General features: G+C 45.6%; 1 protein-coding gene across 1 annotated transcript in view; it reads left to right on the top strand.

The window, feature by feature from the left end:
* LOC308315463 (metabotropic glutamate receptor 7-like) overlaps positions 1-20582 on the top strand; it is a 168282-nt gene that overhangs the window by 132006 nt on the left and 15694 nt on the right. Inside the window, exons 9-12 of the mRNA XM_080763454.1 lie at positions 54-414; positions 753-966; positions 1149-1249; positions 5539-5701. Coding sequence (XP_080619580.1) covers positions 54-414; positions 753-966; positions 1149-1249; positions 5539-5701 — 839 coding nt within the window. The remainder of the gene's footprint in view (positions 1-53; positions 415-752; positions 967-1148; positions 1250-5538; positions 5702-20582) is intronic.

Raw genomic sequence — 20582 nt, forward strand, 5'->3', positions numbered from 1 at the left:
TAATGATGTTGGCACTGCAACCTGTGTTGACATATTATTTTTCTGTGTTAAAGGCATGCCATGCTGCTGGCACTGCGACCTGTGCGACGGCTACCAGTACCAGTATGACGAGACGTCGTGCCGCATGTGCGCGTACAACCTTCGTCCCAACACCAACCGCACAGCGTGCCAGCCCATCCCCGTGGTCAAGCTGGAGTGGCACTCGCCCTGGGCCGTCATCCCTGTGTTCCTGGCCGTGCTGGGCATCGGCGCCACCGTGTTCGTGGTGGCCACGTTCGTGCGGCACAACGACACGCCCATCGTGCGGGCGGCGGGCCGCGAGCTCAGCTACGTGCTGCTGACGGGCATCTTCCTGTGTTACGTCATCACCTTCCTGATGATCGCCAAGCCTGATGTGGGAGTGTGTTCCTTCAGGTAGAGATATATGTCTATCCATCAATCCGTCTGTCTGTCTGTCTGTCTGTCGGTCGTCTCTCTATATATATATATATATCTATCTATGTCATCACGTCCCTGAAGATCGCCAAGCCAGTTGTACTACTGTCAGTCAAACGTTACAAAACAAGACATCAAAAGGCAAGGCTCATTAAACATGTAAAAATAAACAGCATATCTCCTCCTCAGGCGTATCTATTTTAATTGTATTTTTAGTGAACTACATTACCCATGTCTCTCCTCCCCAGGCGTATCTTCCTGGGTCTATTTTAATTGTAGTTTTAGTGAACTACATTACCCATGTCTCTCCTCCCCAGGCGTATCTTCCTGGGTCTGGGCATGTGCATCAGCTACGCGGCGCTGCTCACCAAGACCAACCGGATCTACCGTATCTTCGAGCAGGGCAAGCAGACGGTGGCGGCGCCGCGCTTCATCAGCCCCACGTCGCAGATCGCCATCGCCTCGTCGCTCATCGCCATGCAGCTGCTGGGCGTGCTGCTGTGGTTCGCCGTGGACCCGCCCAACACTGTGGTGAGTCATCAGAACAATGTCCAATCACAGCCCAACACTGTGGTGAGTCATCAGAACAATGTCCAATCACAGCCCAACACCGTGTTGAGTCATCAGAACAATGTCCAATCACAGCCCAACACTGTGGTGACTGGTGAGTCATCAGAACAATGTCCAATCACCATTTAATATCCTCTGACCAGGTGGATTACGACGAGCACAAGACCATGAACCCTCTGCTGGCGCGCGGCATGCTGAAGTGTGACATCACCGATCTGCAAATCATCTGCTCGCTGGGATACAGGTGAGCTTTAACCTGGGCGAGAACCCCTTTTAGTGTTTTACCAAATGCTATTGAAACTACATGAAGCTCATTTTGATGTGCAAAGTGCAAAGTGTCTTTGCTCATTGGGAAGACTGTTGGCTCTCTGCCAAACTAGCTAGTGGAAATATGGACAGGCAGGGAGTCAGACCATAACAGTAGGTCAATCTTATGTGCTAAAGGTCAGGTCAATGTCTATCTCATAAGCAGGTGTCCAAGCATGCACCAGATACAGTATGGTCACAGTACATGCACAGTATTCACCTTACCATTGATATGCAGCTGTTTGTTGTGGTAACCTACAGGCAGGGTATTCAACTAGATTAGGCCGGGGGCCACAACTGTAGAATGATGGTGTGTGGGGGGCAGCGTGCACGCTTTACAGAAAATGTGGGGGTTCTCAAAATGCATTTTGTGTTCAAACACGAAGATGTATAATACATTTGTGCACAGTAATGAGCAGGATATGTCTATACAGCTATATGCTACCTCAGAATAGATGTAGACTTATTTGACAGTGCATAAACATAATTGCCTTGACATTAACGGCCGTCAATGAGCAGTGCACACGCACGCACACGCACACAGTTAAAGTCAGTTAAAGTCCGTCCCCCCCCCCCCCCCGTGGGACTTTAACAGGGGGCGGGTGGAGGTGCGCACGCTCAAATATGGAGCATGTCAAACAAAGCAGTACTCACACAGTGGCCTCTCCAATATGGCACAGTGTATGTATCATCTATATGGCAAAATGCTGATTATCAAAACATAAAAATGTAATAGTAAATACTAAACAGTGCAGGCACACACGCAAGTGTGTGTCGCACACTGGTACACAGACCAGAAAAGAGAACACAACAGGAGAGGGGTCATAATTGGCACACAGCGCAACGCAGCACAGCACAGCCCAGCCCGAGAACACAATACAAAATATAACATACAACCCGACCTTCAGAACACAATAGAAGACATAGGTCTATATTAACATTACAGCAGCAAGCAGCAGTTTGGCACATCCTGCTACCCTAATAGACAGGGGTACATAAGCACATGGCCGTTTCTTTGTGCTCTATCTCCGACCGAACCACACTTTTACCACACATCTCTATCTCTATATGCAAAATAAATCCGGCACACTCCCCGAAGTGACATAGGCTATTCTTTAGCCGTTCAAGTGTCTTATTTACTGTGAAAATATTCCTTTTATGAAACACGCTGTTATTGCTCAACGTCAACAGCCTACGTCAAAATCGTCATGTTGGCGTCTACTACGCCAACTACGTTCACTTAATGGGGCCAGTCTTTCACAGTGACACACATGTTACATGAACCACGCGCCCGGGATGGTTTCTACCCCTCAATGTCGTATTTGCTGCGCCCTTCTAATGCTGCGCCACGCCTACTCTACACTCACTGCTTGCAGCAGCAGCACTCGCTGGGAGCTGGGTCTGCAGGCGACCGTGTGTGTGCGTGCGTGCATGTGTGTGTGAGTGTGTGTGTGTGTGTGTGTGTGTGTGTGTGAATGAATAAGCGGGCCAGTCCTTCACAGTGACACACGCGTTAGATGAACCACGCGACCGGGATGGTTTCTTGCTTTTCATTTATATGTGCGAGGTGGAAATGTAATGCACATACATTAATTATAGGTCCAGCAAGCAAATCATGATTGTCTGTTTGTGCTCAATAGGTCACCATCACATTCCGATTTTAGGTGTTGTGTTTTGTATGACATTTTGGCCAGTAGTTTCATATCTATCCTTTTTCCTTTCACCAACACAGAACATGCTAACGGTGTTAGCGCGTTAGCATCCATCTTGCTTTTCATTTATATGTGCGAGGTGGAAATGTAATGCACATAAATTAATTATAGGTCCAGCAAGCAAATCATGATTGTCTGTTTGTGCTCAATAGGTCACCATCACATTCCGATTTTAGGTGTTGTGTTTTGTATGACATTTTGGCCAGTAGTTTCATATCTATCCTTTTTCCTTTGACCAACACAGAACATGCTAACGGTGTTAGCGCGTTAGCATCCATCTTGCTTTTGATTTATATGTGAGAGGTGGAAATGTAATGCACATAAATTAATTATAGGTCCAGCAAGCAAATCATCATTGTCTGTTTGTGCTCAATAGGTCACCATCACATTCCGCTTTTAGGTGTTGTGTTTTGTATGACATGAAATAATTATGGTCGTTTCTAATCTCAGCATTTCACAAGAGAAAGACGTGGATGCCTTTCGCTGCGCTGTTGCCATGTCTCATAGAAACAAGTAAATAGGTCTATAAAAATAATCCCAAAATAAGCACATATAACAGGGGTCTGTAACCTATTTTAAATGAAGTGCCATGTTTTTATTTTCTAGATAGTGAGTCAGCCACAAGCTCACATCACAACAATAATCCATGTAATAATCACAATAACAATACTAATAATAATAATCATAATAATAATAAATATTACTTTTCTGAAACACGCTATTCTTGCTCAACCTCAACAGCCTACGTCAAAATCGTCATGTTGGCGTCTACTACGCCAACCATGTTCACTTAATGGGGCCAGGCTTTCACAGTGACACACATGTTACATGAACCACGCGCCCGGGATGGTTTCTACCCCTCAATGTCGTATTTGCTGCGCCCTTCTAATTCTGCGCCACGCCTACTCTACACTCACTGCTTGCAGCAGCAGCACTCGCTGGGAGCTGGGTCTGAGGCGGCCGTGTGTGTGCGTGCGTGCATGTGTGTGTGTGTGTGTGAATGAATAAGGCGCTTATATCGCTTTTGCTCAGTGGATGGAACATTTACATTACAGCAATCGGATGGACGCGTGGATAACGGCATGGTTGTGTGCAATCGGAGGGAAAGGTTCCACAATCCATGCTAGCTGCTTCAGACACAGGGGAGGGGAGGGAGATGGCCCGGCTCGCGAAATAGCGCTTATGCAACACTTACCCTAAAAACACAAGCACCTCAACTCAATGTCATTGTGAATAACAATTTCGAGCGAAAAAATATTTTTTGGAATGACACTTTCACCCAGTATGAAGCTAAATGTGGAAGCCGTGTGTGTCACACCAAAACTGGTGTCCTATAGAATCCTGTAACCGAACGATCCTCTTGCATCTGGGCTGAGGGAGGCACTGCCTGCGAGTTGGCTCCGTCTAATAAGCAAATTTAGAACTTCCTGTTTGAGAGCTAGCTAATTTAAGACATCCGGTTGCCTTCAGAATAAAATAAGGTTATTTAATTCGTTAATTAAATAATTATTACATTACATTATTAGTATTATTGTTACATTACAGTTATTGTAAACACACATTAAAATAAATAAATCTATCTATCTATCTATCTATTCAGGCCCATTCAATTAATCTATCACTACATTAGTTGCCTGTTCAAAACTAAACTACACTTTATGAAATCATTGTTGCAGCCTACACACATATATTCAGGCCCATTCAGAACACATTTCCCAAATCTCAGTGATTTATCCACACATCGCTCTGTGTGTGTGTGTGTGTGTGTGTCGCGTCGCCCTCCAGCTGCAATTGCGAGTGTGCGCTGTGTGCAGGGCACACTACTGAGTTTAAACACACAGCTGAAACATGAAGTGGAGTCTGTCAACTCCCGCAATTTCTTTCTTCCCATATTGCGCTGCAACGGCACTGGGATGAGGCCCCCGAAGGGGGCCGAAATTCTAGTCATCATAATACAATCTGATGTTACCTTCCACATTCACGACGTGAACCTCCTCCTCCTCCTCCTCCTCCTCCAACTCCATAACGTTCTCATGTTAGTTTGTTACCGTACTTATTTTCGTTTTATTTCCAGCACGGAGGTGGGGGGGATATAGTTTAGGGATAAAGTTTGCAAATCTTTGCACGCTTCTATCCGTTACTTCTCTGACACAGCGCATGATGCAGTTCAACTTCGATGGGACACCGACCGCACTGAGAGCCACACATAGCTGCAGTTAGGTTGTTAAGGGCGCGGTCTGAATGCAATGCAAACCAATAGGCGAGTTGCGCTCCGGTGCGGTATGCAAAGGGAATGAATGACTTCTGTCCGTGACAATAATCAATCCTACAGTTTGAATTCTGTACACACGCACATAGAGCAAAACATATAATATGGGGATATCAATTGAAACTTTTTTTTTTAACTTTCGACTTCTAATTTGAATCGACTTGTGTTAATGAAATTGATGCATCGATGCATCGATTTTTTAATGAATGCCCTATATAGTATATATAACTCTATATATGGTCACAGCATCCTGCTCATGGTGACGTGCACCATCTACGCCATCAAGACGCGGGACGTCCCAGAGGACTTCAACGAGGCCAAGCCCATCGGCTTCACCATGTACACCACCTGCATCGTCTGGCTGGCCTTTATACCCATCTTCTTTGGTACCGCCCAGTCCCAAGAGAAGGTCAGTGTCCCTCTACCGCCCTCTCTCTCTCTCTCTCTCTCTCTCTCTCTCTCTCTCTCTCTCTCATCTGTCTGTCTGTCTGTCTGTCTGTCTGTCTGTCTGTCTGTCTGTCTGTGGCCACATCCAGACGGAGGAGTCTACAGCTGTATCCGCACACGTTTCTAATCGTATTGGTGTTTCTGTCAATCACAGACCGTTTCTAATCGTATTGGCGTTTCTGCCAATAATAGAAAGTTTCTAATCGTATTGGCGTTTCTGCCATTTTTTTAACTATTCATGTCAGTGGAAGTTGCTCAGTGGCGTTTTGAAGCACCCGGAAGAACCATCTACTTCCACATTTGACCACCACATTTTAGTGGTCAAATGCGGAAATTCAACCGAGCGCTCAATATGCCCAGCTGCACAGGGTTTCCCGGTCAGGAATCCACGGGTCCGCCTGCAGTTCACACTCTCGAGTTTTTGTAAAAGCTTTTGTAAAGCTGAATTACACTCTTGACAAAAAATTCACTATAACCACTTCAGAAGCACCACAGCTATTTTATATTTGTGCATTTATGTCTATGCGCACACACACACACACACACACACACACACACACACACACACACACACACACACACACACACACACACATGTTGTGATAGAACATTGACTGAGACAGCATCCCTGCTATGGGGAAAATGTATCGAAAAATAGCCATGAACTCACAATTGGAGTTAACTCAGCATCCAGCATATATTTGGAGGGGGAAGGGGTGGGGGCGGGGGAAGATAATGCCTCGGCTCAAAGAGAGGCTTGTGTCCCCCATATCCCATCGTGCATTCCTTCCTTCCTGAGGCGTCCCATTGTTCAGTGTCTCATCCCGTCTTTCCTCCTCTCCCCAAAACGTCTCCATTTCTGTTGTTCCACATTGCCTCTTATGCCGCCCGCACGCCGCGCCCATTTGAAAGGGAAATCGTTTCAAAAGGAAACAAGCCGTTAACTTACACCAATCCTGTGTGCGTGGTTATCCATTTTTTGTCTCATTCTTTTAGGCATTTGCATTTTAAGCATGTGTGTGTGTGTGTGTGTGTGTGTGTGTGTGTGTGTGTGTGTGTGTGTGTGTGTGTGTGTGTGTGTGTGTGTGTGTGTGTGTGTGTGTGTGTGTGTGTGTGTGTGTGTGCGTGCGTGCGAATTCTGTGTTCAGAATACATACTATTGCCCAAGAGGCAGCACCTTGCATCACGTGCGCTGCTCGCAGACCTTGTACTGTGTGTGTGTTTGCTCGGCAGACCATTAATGTGCAGCCGAGCCTACGTGATGGAGATGAGGGGAAGTTTTCCACCGACGGAATATCGATGCCGACAAGGGGAGAGAGAGAGAGCGCTGCACTGCTAACCTTTTGAAAGCCGCGGCACGCACACACCTCGCTCGATAGCCCTTATTCTATCCTTTCATGACATGCAGGCTATACGGTGTGCGTGTGTGTGTGTGTGCATGGCAGCCGATCAGAAAGCGATTTTCCTCGTCTCAATTTGCTGCTTATTCCGTAGATGAATTACACCCTCAGCAGCGATTAGGAGTTCATTATGTTAGCTCTCGTGGCGGCGAGGCGAGGCCGTAATGTGTTTATCTCTCCTCCTTATGCACTTAACTCTACCTGAATGCTGACTCTGGCCTTTCCACTTATCACTGTGCATACTACCTAGCCTCCTAAACCCTAACCCACGGTGGAGGTAGTATGAACTTTTCACTGTGTGTACTACCTAGCCTCCTAAAGTTTCCTAAACCCTAACCCAGGGGGTGGAGGTAGTATACACTTATCGCTGTGCGTACCACCTAGCTCCCTTACCCACGGTGGAGGTAGTATACACTTATTGCTGTGCGTACCACCTAGCTCCCTAAGCCACGGTGGAGGTAGTATACACTTATCGCTGTGCGTACCACCTAGCTCCCTAACCCAGGGGTGGATGTACACTTATGGCTGTGCGTACCACCTAGCTCCCTAACCCACGATGGAGGTAGTATACACTTATTGCTGTGCGTACCACCTAGCTCCCTAACCCAGGGGTGGATGTACACTTATCGCTGTGCGTACCACCTAGCTCCCTAACCCACGATGGAGGTAGTATACACTTATTGCTGTGCGTACCACCTAGCTCCCTAACCCAGGGGTGGATGTACACTTATCGCTGTGCGTACCACCTAGCTCCCTTACCCACGGTGGAGGTAGTATACACTTATTAGCCTAAACTTTTAGTTGAGCCAGTGTTGATTTCGATGTACAGTGGTTTTGATGGCGGCGATCATAGTCCACCGTGCTCATATCTCCCAAACCTCCATGGCCAACAAGTCTTCGAGTTTGTCCATTGTTTTCCCTCTGCTTTCTCTCTACTGCCTATATATCTGCCATTATTCTATTCCTTTCTGTTCCTTTCCTATATTCTATATAGTCTCTCTCTCTTTCTGTCGCTATCTCTATTATTTCATTCCTTTGTTCTCTCGTTCTCGGGAGTTTGTTGTTTGTTTTTATGTTGGGAGCTTGCAAAACCAAGGGAGACGCCCGCCCAACTTCTAGACCAATCACATTGCCTGGAGTGAGTCTCGGTGACCACTGTTTTGGTGCTTAGTAAAAACAGAGATAATTAAAGTCTGGTTTCCTCTTCACCGCGGCTCAGTGACATCATGTTGTAGTTTTCAGTGATAGCGGTGGTTTCCTCTTCACCGCGGCAGTGACATCATGTTGTAGTTTTCAGTGATAGCGGTGGTTTCCTCTTCACCGCGGCAGTGACATCATGTTGTAGTTTTCAGTGATAGCGGTGGTTTCCTCTTCACCGCGGCTCAGTGACATCATGTTGTAGTTTTCAGTGATAGCGGTGGTTTCCTCTTCACCGCGGCAGTGACATCATGTTGTAGTTTGCAGTGATAGCGGTGGTTTTCTCTTCACCGCGGCAGTGACATCATGTTGTAGTTTGCAGTGATAGCGGTGGTTTTCTCTTCACCGTGGCTCAGTGACATCATGTTGTAGTTTGCAGTGATAGCGGTGGTTTTCTCTTCACCGCGGCAGTGACATCATGTTGTAGTTTGCAGTGATAGCGGTGGTTTTCTCTTCACCGTGGCTCAGAGACATCATGTTGTAGTTTGCAGTGATAGCGGTGGTTTTCTCTTCACCGCGGCAGTGACATCATGTTGTAGTTTGCAGTGATAGCGGTGGTTTTCTCTTCACCGCGGCTCAGTGACATCATGTTGTAGTTTGCAGTGATAGCGGTGGTTTTCTCTTCTCCGTGGCTCAGAGACATCATGTTGTAGTTTGCAGTGATAGCGGTGGTTTTCTCTTCACCACGGCAGTGACATCATGTTGTAGTTTGCAGTGATAGCGGTGGTTTTCTCTTCACCGCGGCAGTGACATCATGTTGTAGTTTGCAGTGATAGCGGTGGTTTTCTCTTCACCGTGGCTCAGTGACATCATGTTGTAGTTTGCAGTGATAGCGGTGGTTTTCTCTTCACCGTGGCTCAGAGACATCATGTTGTAGTTTTCAGTGATAGCCGTGGTTCTATTCACCGTAATGGCTGATTTTACACTTTTACACGCATGCTGAAAATAGCCGATCTACAAACTCGAGCTTGTAGAACTGTTTTCAGCTATTGTCTGAGCGCAAGCGGATGAATTATTTATTTGTTGACAAAATTTACAATATATTTAGTCATATTTAGTCCTCATACAGTAGCTTAGTTTTGATTTGGCAGAGAGAGAGAGAGAGAGAGAGAGAGAGAGAGAGACAGAGAGAGAGAGAGAGTGAGTGAGAGAGAGTGCAGGGCCGCTTTCTGGGTAGTGCGGATGGGGCATCTCGCCTGCGAGGCCTCGCGGGGGCAGCGTCCCCCCACCCTTTTTAATATGCTTAACAATCATTTAAATTAAATGTTAACAATCACTTTCCATCTCAGACCTAATATCTATAGTTTTGCTTACATGATGATTATATTTCACATTTAGTATAGGCTATAGATCACTGACATTGCGTGTCATCTATCACGCCCACTACGTGGTGGTCAAGTGGATGGTGTGCGACTGTGCGTAGGAGGGCAGCGTGGTGGTGTGAAACTTGAAAGACACAAAGTCGAGTCGTAAAGAAAAAAAGTTCAAAGCCTCGCTGAGAGTTCCATTTGATAAATTCATTACAAAAAGCATCGATAATGTAAAGTAAGCATGAAGAGTGTAATGTGGAAGAGTGGAATGTGGAAATTGCAGCGCGAGGCCCGTATTCAGGATCTGGTGATATTCATTAGCAGCAGAAGCAGCAGCTATTGTATTCGCTTAGCTACGGCATATAGTGGTTTCTCAAAAAGTAAGAGGAACGAGTCAGGACATTATTCCCTGTGAGGTTGCCCTTCAGATCGACCTGATCCCCGTCACTCACAGTTGCAATGTTGCATATTATTATATATGGGGAGAGCACGTTAAAACTGATCTAGACGGGATTATCAATGCACGCGTGCGGGCGTGCTCGCTCAAAGAGCAGCCATCTCTGATAACAGAAGCGGTTCCTAAAATGTTGTTGTTGTTTTTTCATCCTTGGAGTCCCCCTTTTTTATATCTTCTTATCTTATTTATATCTTATATCTTCCAAAAGATGTATTGGGCACACACAGTGGGCGGCAGTGGCTCAGGGCAGGGGTAGAGTGACTGGATGGGAACCGCAAGGTTCCCAGTTCAAACCCGGGCTCCCCCATGATGTTACATGTGGGATTTAGCTATAATATGAACTCATCCACTGTCATTGTCCAAGTGGCAGCCTGCCATTGACATTTGGTGTTTTCAGTGTCCAGCCAGCCAATATTTTTCCTCCGCTGTCTTTATTTTGAGTGGTGCAACCACTCCAATAGACAGCAATGTGTGTGGGTCCATGTGTCCCTGTGTCCCGAGCACGGAAATAGCATTGTAGCGTTTGTTCACCACCAAGTGTCACTCTTGCACAGCCTAACACACAGACACAGACACACACAGGCCAAGGAGGAGGGCGTGTACAGTACAGTACAGTACAGTACAGTACAGTACAGTACAGTACAGTACAGTACAGTACAGTACAGTACAGTACAGTACCACTCACTTCAGACAGGTCTGATTATTTTATGTGTTTTTGTTAAAAACAAGTTATATTCAACTGCCTACAGTAACTAAAGGAGGGAACATCGCAGGACACATTTTGTCCCCCGATGTAAGTCTCTCTTCTTTCTTTGAGATATTTGGTGTTTACATCTAACCTGACTCTGCCAGCTGGTGGCAGCAGTGAGTTCATCCTCCTGCTCCCATCTGGTCCTTCTCGGGCAGAGACGATGCACTCCGAACCATTTCAGCGATATGCGTCCGTATATGCAGCCACTAGAGGCGGGATCAACGTGATACTGATGACGTATTGAAGCGCTGCCACAGTGCAAATGTAAACGCAACCTAACAAGACAAGAAAGTATTATTGAGATTATGAGATATCAGATGTTTGTCCCGTTGTTTCCTGTTCATCGTTTCTGCTTGAGAGAGCCCAGATCCAGGCAGGAGGAGTTAGTTTATTATAGAATAAAAAGCTTACAACAGATGTACAACCTACAACTTGTCACTTTGTGACGTGTTGTAAGCTTCCCACTATTTTATACATTTTTGGCAAAGAAAAATTATATCAAATTATTAAATATTTATTTCGTTTTTTATTGTTCATACCAGCAGCAGTTTGTCACAAAATACAGTATCTCGCCTATATAAGGGAGAAAAGAAAAATGAGGGGGTACAAACTGTTTTTTATTCCCCCTGGAGGACAACCTCCTACCACCCATCATTCCCCCCACCCCACCCTCCGCCTGACAGTGACACTTATGACAAAAAATTGAAATAAACAAAGTGATTTAAAGTGATTTCTTTTCATATTGAAGTTATGTGTCATATCTGTCCTGTGCAATTTGTGATTTCGATGCCTGGAAGGGAATGTTCAATGCAAAATACTCAATCAAATCGTTAATCAAAATTATGTGTGTGACAATTAATAAATGGTCAACTTAAATGTGTAAGTACCACATTGTACCATAAGCATTGTACCATTTACAGTACATGTACATTGTGCCATATATGTACCACATTGTACCAGAATTGCCATAAGTATTGTACCACGTATATGTACATTGTACCATTAGTATTATACCATGTACATTGTACCATAAGTACATAAGTATTTTACCATGTACTTTGTACCATAATTTCCGCGGAGCTCCGCGAGGTGAAACTCAGGCCACACTCCACGCAAAGCAGACACACTGGCGGAACGCATCAATTAAGCCCCACGACACGGATGCCACCTGTCGTCACCCCCCCTGTGAGCGTGTCACCTGAACACCGCCATGTGATGCGAGCGCCGGGGGGCTGCGACGAGGGTTCCTGTCGCGGTCGACGGCGGAATGAAGACGTCTTCTTGGATTTGTGTGTCCTCTCTTCTGCTCTGTGTGTCAAATGATCCTGCTCTTCGTGTCACACTATAGCAGGCTGCACGGTTCCAAATATAACTCTATAGCAGGCTGCACGGTTCCAAATATAACTCTATAGCAGGCTGCACGGTTCCAAATATAACTCTGTGTGTGGAGAAGAACGGGCGTTCCACCGCGCATTGGACCAGGTGAAGTTTGTCAGGTCCTCCCAGCATCGGGACACTGTGGACGTGCATCCTCCCGGCATCAAGGACACTGTGGAGGTGCATCCTCCCGGCATCAAGGACACTGTGGACGTGCATCCTCCCAGCACCGGGACACTGTGGAGGTGCATCCTCCCGGCATCAAGGACACTGTGGAGGTGCATCCTCCCAGCCACGGGACACTGTGGAGGTGCATCCTCCCAGCACCGGGACACTGGAGGTGCATCCTCCCAGCATCGGGACACTGTGGAGGTGCATCCTCCCAGCACCGGGACACTGTGGAGGTGCATCCTCCCGGCATCAAGGACACTGTGAAGGTGCATCCTCCCGGCATCAAGGACACTGTGGAGGTGCATCCTCCCAGCACCGGGACACTGTGGAGGTGCTTCCTCCCAGCCCCGGGACACTGTGGAGGTGCATCCTCCCGGCATCAAGGACACTGTGGAGGTGCATCCTCCCGGCATGAAGGACACTGTGGAGGTGCATCCTCCCGGCATCAAGGACACTGTGGAGGTGCATCCTCCCGGCATCAAGGACACTGTGAAAGTGCATCCTCCCAGCACCGGGACACTGTGGAGGTGCATCCTCCCGGCATCAAGGACACTGTGGAGGTGCATCCTCCCGGCATCAAGGACACTGTGAAGGTGCATCCTCCCGGCATCAAGGACACTGTGGAGGTGCATCCTCCCGGCATCAAGGACACTGTGGAGGTGCATCCTCCCGACATCAAGGACACTGTGGAGGTGCATCCTCCCGGCATCAAGGACACTGTGAAGGTGCATCCTCCCGGCATCAAGGACACTGTGGAGGTGCATCATCCCAGCACCGGGACACTGTGGAGGTGCATCATCCCAGCACCGGGACACTGTGGAGGTGCATCCTCACAGACACTCTTCATCATCTTTACATCATTTCATGAGTTATTGATGCCTGAAGTCTGCTATGTTGTGGGTGATTAAGTGGGGTGGGAGCGGCTTGTTTTAGGGGAGCTTTTTTGTTGTTTTCTGTCTTTGTCGTTTATGTATGCATGAATGTATTTGTTGTATTGTTCTGTATTTGCTGTATGTTGTTGGACCTTTTCTCAATAAAGATTCATAATTCATATACATCAGGACAAAGGCAGTCGAGGTAGAGAGGATAAAGCACTGAAGCAACTGGGATTATTTGACTGTGGCTTTTAGTTGTTTATCTGCCTTTTTATTAAGCTGCATCGTACACTGGAATGGGACCGATTCCACTGTACTTTACACCTAAATACATTAATGCCTGAGGACTATTCTAAAAGTGTTTTCTAAATCCTGACAGTTTTCTTAAAAACTTATTTTACAGTTGACATTTTCATGTCAAGGACCGCCAGAATTATATGTATTTGGCCTCGGACCCCTATCTCAAAATATTTTGTTCCAGGGACCGCTTAGAAACAAAGATTTGAGTTAAATTAAAGTTTTGCTTTAAAAGAACACGTATTGAAATATTTGCACTTGTACATTTATTTCAGAAATAGCAGACCTACAAGCTGACCTACAAGCCGCACTACAGTATGAACTTGTATATCTGCGAGGACACAGATGTGTCCCTGGTTTTATAATGAGTTAATTAAAGGAGGCAGTGAGTCGCTCCAGTGCGTTCCTCTCCACTTCATAACTCCAGTATGTGTGTTCATTATTATTATAAACCTCCACTGGTGCACGAGAGATAGATAGAGTGCACGTTGCACGTTGTCTACTGATATGACTGCAGATTAGTAAGTAGGGATGGAGCTCGATAACCGATATCCGGAGAAATCAGATAACGGATAAGGACAAGCTTATTGAGTAGGCCTACCCGTTATCAATTAGCTTTGGGCTTATCAAGCCTGTTATCGAGCATAGCGGCCCATGATGTCATGTTTAAACAATCAAGACAAGAGGTGATCAAGAAATAAATCACCCACTGGCACAAACATGTCGGTCTAAAAGTGTATTGATACCTGCCAACCAGTGCTGTTCGGGTAAACAAAATTACGCTTTTAAAGTGACGGTACACATATTAACCAGTTAACAGTTTCTTTAATATTATTTTATTGGTAAAAAGGTCAATTGCCTTCCGTCTATATTTGAAGGCCCTAGTAAGACCTACATAATCTATCGTTCTATTACGATGTAAAGACAAATATCTGAAAAGAAAGAAGAGAGTCTGAGAGAGAAGGTGTGTCAGCACAATGTTCTGTTCTTTAGTTATTGGACGTTGATTATAGCTCGTTATCACCACAAAATACTGTCTGGGAACAGAAAGCAGTATGAGGGCGTGCACGTATCCGCCTCGTTGACGGGAGACTGCTGGGCGAGTGCTGGCGCTTTGGCATGGGGGGTTCAGATCAACATGGAACAAATTTTGTACTGGCCATATAAGGAGCATGTCTTGAGTGTACAGGGTTTGAAGAGGTCACATAAACATAATTTGTTGCTGTCCGGAGGAATCCTCATAACAATTTTTTTAGGTTTTAGATTTTTTTCCCCACATAAATAAGAAAATATTGAACAAATGGAGATTATAGTAAAACGCATTGGACAAAACCACCATTGGACCCTCAAACTGTCTGCTAAAACAGCTAACGCCTATACCTATCTCCTTTTCATGCTAGTAATTGACAATATCTAATGTCACAACACCAACTTTGATGAAGCAGTATTGCATTAAAAACATTTGGTTTTATTATTTTCCTTAAAAATGTATATTTTTAATTTCCTGAAAAATGAACATTTTGGAGGTTTCCTCCGGACAGCAGAGATATGAAATGTCAGAACAGGTCAGCTCCATATATGGAGATCTAAGGGTGGTAGCGGGGACATTCTCTTGTGGCTCCACTCTTCTCCCTTCTGGCTCCAAAACTGTGGAATGCACTTCCCACTGCAGTCAGAACTGCAGCATCACTCCCAATCTTCCGCCGTAGTCTGAAAACCCACCTTTTCAGACTCCATCATGGCCCATAGCACTTACCCCACCCCCTTAGATAGCAATTCTGTAGACTTAGATAGCATTTGATACAGACTTATAGCATCTTATGTAGACAGCATAAGTGCATTGTATGTAGTCATAGCACGTCATAGTACATAATATGTACTATGACGTGTGACGTATGTACTATACATATAAGCTATACATCTATACTACTATGCTACACATATTATGTGTAGCATAGTAGTATAGATGTATAGCTTATATGTATAGTTTCATTATAGATATTCCACTGTTACTTTCTTAGCTTACGCATGTTTCATGATAAATGTCTTTATGTGATGTATTCCCATGCTTTTTTGTTCTTGCTTAATGTAAGTCGCTCTGGATTAAGAGCGTCTGCTAAATGCCTAAATTGTAAATTGTAAATTGTACAGGGTTTGATGAGGGCCGGGCCTTAATTTTCGGACCCGTTGAGAACCCTAGTTTTCGCCGGGTGCGGCTGCACTAATAACTTTGGGGCAGGCCCGTCTACAGTTTAAATGGACAGGTATCAGTCAAAAGGGAGACATCAAAGAGGATGGATGGATGGGGAAGGATCAACATTTGGAATGTCAGAACAGGTCCTGGATAAATACAATCATTAATACCTGGCACTCAAAGAGTTTTAACAGTTATTTCAACAAAATAAAAACAATTGACTGCACCTTTAATGATAACTCATTAGCACAATATTATATTGCTGCTGGTAAACATAATCCTATCTTGTAATATCGTTCTATCATAATATCAATATCTTGTTAACGTTAACGCGTCAGGTCGATGAGGGGTAATGTTGTGCTTCCATGTGATATCCGTCGTGTGTGTGTGTGTGTGTGTGTGTGTGTGTGTGTGTGTGTGTGTGTGTGTGTGTGTGTGTGTGTGTGTGTGTGTGTGTGAGCGTGTGTGTGTGTGTGTGTGTGTGCATGCGTGCACAAGTGGACATCTGTGTGTGTACATGTGTGTAAGATTATGTGTGTGTGTGTAATTATCTTTCCCATTGGAGGTCATGAATTATTGAACGACGGTAGAAACCTCTGATGTTGGGCTGTCGATGCCCAGATAGCAGATTGACCTTATGTTGTTGTGGCTCACGCTGCGACCCGATCGACTCACATCCCTTTAACTTGATGCTATTTAAGATGGCCTTATTTTACACACCTGTGACCCCCCCCCCCCCATCTCTCTCTCTCTCTCTCTCTCTCTCTCTCTCTCTCTCTCTCTCTCTCTCTCTCTCCCTCTCCATTATTCATCCACCCATGCACATGCTGAGGTGAAGCCATGCATGAATGGTTAGAAAAAGATCACAGGACAGAGCCTGCACATCCTCCCCCTCTCTCTCTCTCTCTCTCTCTCTCTCTACCCATGCAGGGTAGGTACCCTCACATGTTCTCCCCGTGTCCCCTAGGGTAGGTATACCCTCACATGTTCTCCCCGTGTCCCCTAGGGTAGGTATACCCTCACATGTTCTCCCCGTGTCCCCTAGGGTAGGTACCCTCACATGTTCTCCCCGTGTCCCCTAGGGTAGGTACCCTCACATTTTCTCCCCGTGTCCCCTAGGGTAGGTATACCCTCACATGTTCTCCCCGTGTCCCCTAGGGTAGGTACCCTCACATGTTCTCCCCGTGTCCCCTAGGGTAGGTATACCCTCACATGTTCTCCCCGTTTCCCCTAGGGTAGGTACCCTCACATTTGGGTAACTATCGACCCATTTCAAATCTACCCTTTCTGGGCAAGGTTTTAGAAAAATGCATCTTTCATCAATTGGATGTGTTTCTACAGAACAATAATGTGCACAACAAATTCCAATCTGGCTTTAGGAAAGGTCACAGCACAGAAACAGCACTTGTAAAAGTAATTAATGATCTTAGGGTGTCTGCTGACAAGAAACATGTATCTGTTCTCCTACTCCTAGATCTAACGGCTGCATTTGACACGATTGATCATTCAATTTTAATACAGCGTCTGGAACACTGGATAGGCCTGTCTGGTACGGCCCTGTCCTGGTTTTCCTCCTACCTATCAAACAGAAGTTACTTTGTCAATCTAGCCGAGTTTGACTCAGACAAACACGACATCAGCTCTGGTATTCCACAGGGCTCGATTCTTGGCCCTCTGCTTTTCTCCTTGTACATACTGCCATTGGGCGAACTCATTACCAACCACGGAGTCAATTTTCATTTCTATGCTGATGATACCCAACTTTATCTTTCTGTGGCTCCAGATGATCCCTGTGCTTTAGACCCGCTGTTGACCTGTCTGTCTAGCATCAAATGTTGGATGAGTGAGAACTTTCTCAAGCTAAACGAGGATAAGACAGAAGTTCTCATAATCGGTTCTAGTGAGCAGAAAGAATCAATAATAAGCAGACTTGGTAACCTGACTGTAGAAAGTAACAGTAAAGTAAAGAACCTGGGGGTTATTATTGATTCTGAATTGAATTTCAATTCACACATTAATCATGTTACCAAGATTGCCTTTTTTCACCTTAGAAATATTGCACGAATCAGAGCCTATTTGTCCTTGGACGATGCAAAAACGCTAATCCACGCCTTTGTTTTTTCTCGGCTTGACTACTGCAATGCACTCTTTTCAGGACTGCCTAAGAAAACAACTGACAGACTACAACTTGTCCAAAATGCAGCAGCCAGAGTTTTAACTAGAACTAAGATGAGAGAACATATTACTCCAGTTTTGGCATCACTGCACTGGCTTCCGGTTGTTTTTAGGATTGATTTTAAAATTCTTTTACTTGTCTATAAAGCTCTCAATGGTCTCGCACCTTCCTACCTACATGACTGCCTGCCTAAATATGTCCCAAACCGCCCCCTAAGGTCTTCCACTGCCGGCCTGCTCGCTTTGCCAAAAAAAATGGCAACTAAAAAACACGGGGAAGCAGCTTTTTGCTTCTACGGGCCGTCGGTATGGAACAAGCTCCCACTGTACCTTCGTCAGGCAGCCTCTGTAGACATTTTTAAAGCTCAGCTCAAGACCCACTTCTACAACATTGCTTTTAAGTGATCTTTTATTTTATTTTTATTTTTTGTTATTCATGTCCTCACTGCATTACTGCTTGTTTTTAATGTTGTTGCCATGCTTTTCTTTTATCCTCCATTTCTCTGTAAAGCACTTTGAGCTGCATTTCATGTCATGAAAGGTGCTATACAAATAAAGTTTTATTATTATTATTATTATTACATGTTCTCCCCGTTTCCCCTATAGGGTAGGTATACCCTCACATGTTCTCCCCTTGTCACCTAGGATAGGTACCCTCACATGTTCTCCCCGTGTCCCTATAGGGTATGTATACCCTCACATGTTCTCCCGGTGTCCCCTAGGGTAGGTACCCTCACATGTTCTCCCCGTGTGCCTATAGGGTAGGTACCCTCCCCCTGGCCTGATGGAGGGGAAAGGAACTGTTTGGAATAACGTGTTCCTTCCACGCTCTATGACGTCCAACCGGGGAAAACCCCCCCTGTCAGGTGATGAGAAGTGACCTGCTCAGTCCTCATGCTTTTCAGGAAGCATGAGGTCAGTTCGGGGCTCTCCCCAGGTTGCCAGAGGGAGAGAAGGATCCGCCCAGAATTACAGCTTAGGGGGCAATTGACACCGAGTGAAAAACATGTTACAAAAGTGTTATTTCTGCCGAAGTGGTTGAAGTGGTTAATGATGCCACCAGAGGCCTTTTGAAATGCACTCCACTCTCCTCTGCCATGTGGGAGAGTTCTGATGTCACACTACAAGCTACAAAGCTTCTGGCATGATGTGGGTTTAAAATTGTGTGATATTTAGTCAACTAAGACTGGTCTAAAATTAGGGTTCACGGTGGCATAGTCGGTAGTGCTGTTGCCTCACAGCCAGAAGGTCATGGGTTCGACTCCCGCTGGAGACGCTGTGGGGGGCATGTTCTCTCCTCCGCGTCATCAGTGCCCATACCCGAGGCGAGGTTGGCGAAAGGGGCTTTTGCATGTTCTCCCCGTGTTCCTTAGGGTAGATACCCTCACAAAAACATGCAGTAATCCTGGTCTCTAAAAAACCTGCTGTCAAAATCAACACTGTGGTTCACAGTGAAGATGGAAGGGAAACAGGGAGAGACAGAGTCAGAGAGTTACATGCAGAGAGGGTCTTGGCCATCAGAGTCCAAGATGAGTCTCAGTACAGTCATTTACACGGGAGGAGAATGGAAACACGAACAACCCTTTCCAAGGTCTGCCAAATGACAAAGAATAACTTTAACTTTAGCAATGTTTCACCGTTGGGAAGAAAGATGGTATGATTGTACAACCTTAGTCACTTGACCATCGAAGGACAAGTCAGACTCATTAATGTTGCACATCAGAACATGTCTAGAAGCCACTCAGGGATCTCGTAAGACACTCCGACGTACTCGCATGAACTTCAACGCATAATGGCCTGCCAGGTTACATTAGTTACATTAGCGCTGACTGGTCCATGTTTGGCAAGGTCCATTTTCTACTCATCCAGTTCGTCTTGAGAAGCCGAAGGGATTTCATCCTTGAAATTGCAGCTGCTGTTAATCCTGCTGTCTGTTATATCCCGCAAACAGTTTTTCACTTGGTGGGAAGTTGAGGTTTTGGTTTTGTTTGAGACGCCCACATGCATGTCTTCATGAACCTTGAGACGCCCACATGCATGTCTTCATGAACCTTGAGACGCCCACATGCATGTCTTCATGAACTGATACGAGCATGCTGGTTTCATGCATGTCGTTGATTTTGGGCAGAAACCTCTTATCTCCATATTCATATTCAAGGAATATATAACGTGTTTGTCTTGCTACTTTTGATGCTTTTGAATTTGAATCCTGAAAAGTTTTGGAAACAATTTTGGACATATGAGGTTTCCATGGGGCCTTCAGTAGATTGTACCAGGGGGGGTGACTCCAGGACATATGAGGTTTCTATGGAGCGTTCAGTAGATTGTACCAGGGGGGATGACTCCAAGACATATGAGGTTGCTATGGAGCGTTCAGTAGATTGTACTAGGGGGGGTGACTCCAGGACATATGAGTTTTCTATGGAGCAATCAGTAGATTGTACCAGCGGGGATGGCTCCAGGACATATGAGGTTTTTATGGAGCGTTCAGTAGATTGTACCAGGGGGGATGATTCCTGGCAAAAATATTTGAACTTGGGTTGTGATGCAAGTGTTTGAGTGAGGATATGGTTTTTGACAGTGAAGGGGAAAAGACGGGTTAAGGGAGAACTAAAACGGCAGAGCTACCAGCGGGATAC

This window comes from Protomyctophum bolini, assembly GCF_963924005.1.
Source record: "Protomyctophum bolini genome assembly, chromosome: 5".
In the NCBI taxonomy this organism is placed as follows: Eukaryota; Metazoa; Chordata; class Actinopteri; order Myctophiformes; family Myctophidae; genus Protomyctophum; species Protomyctophum bolini.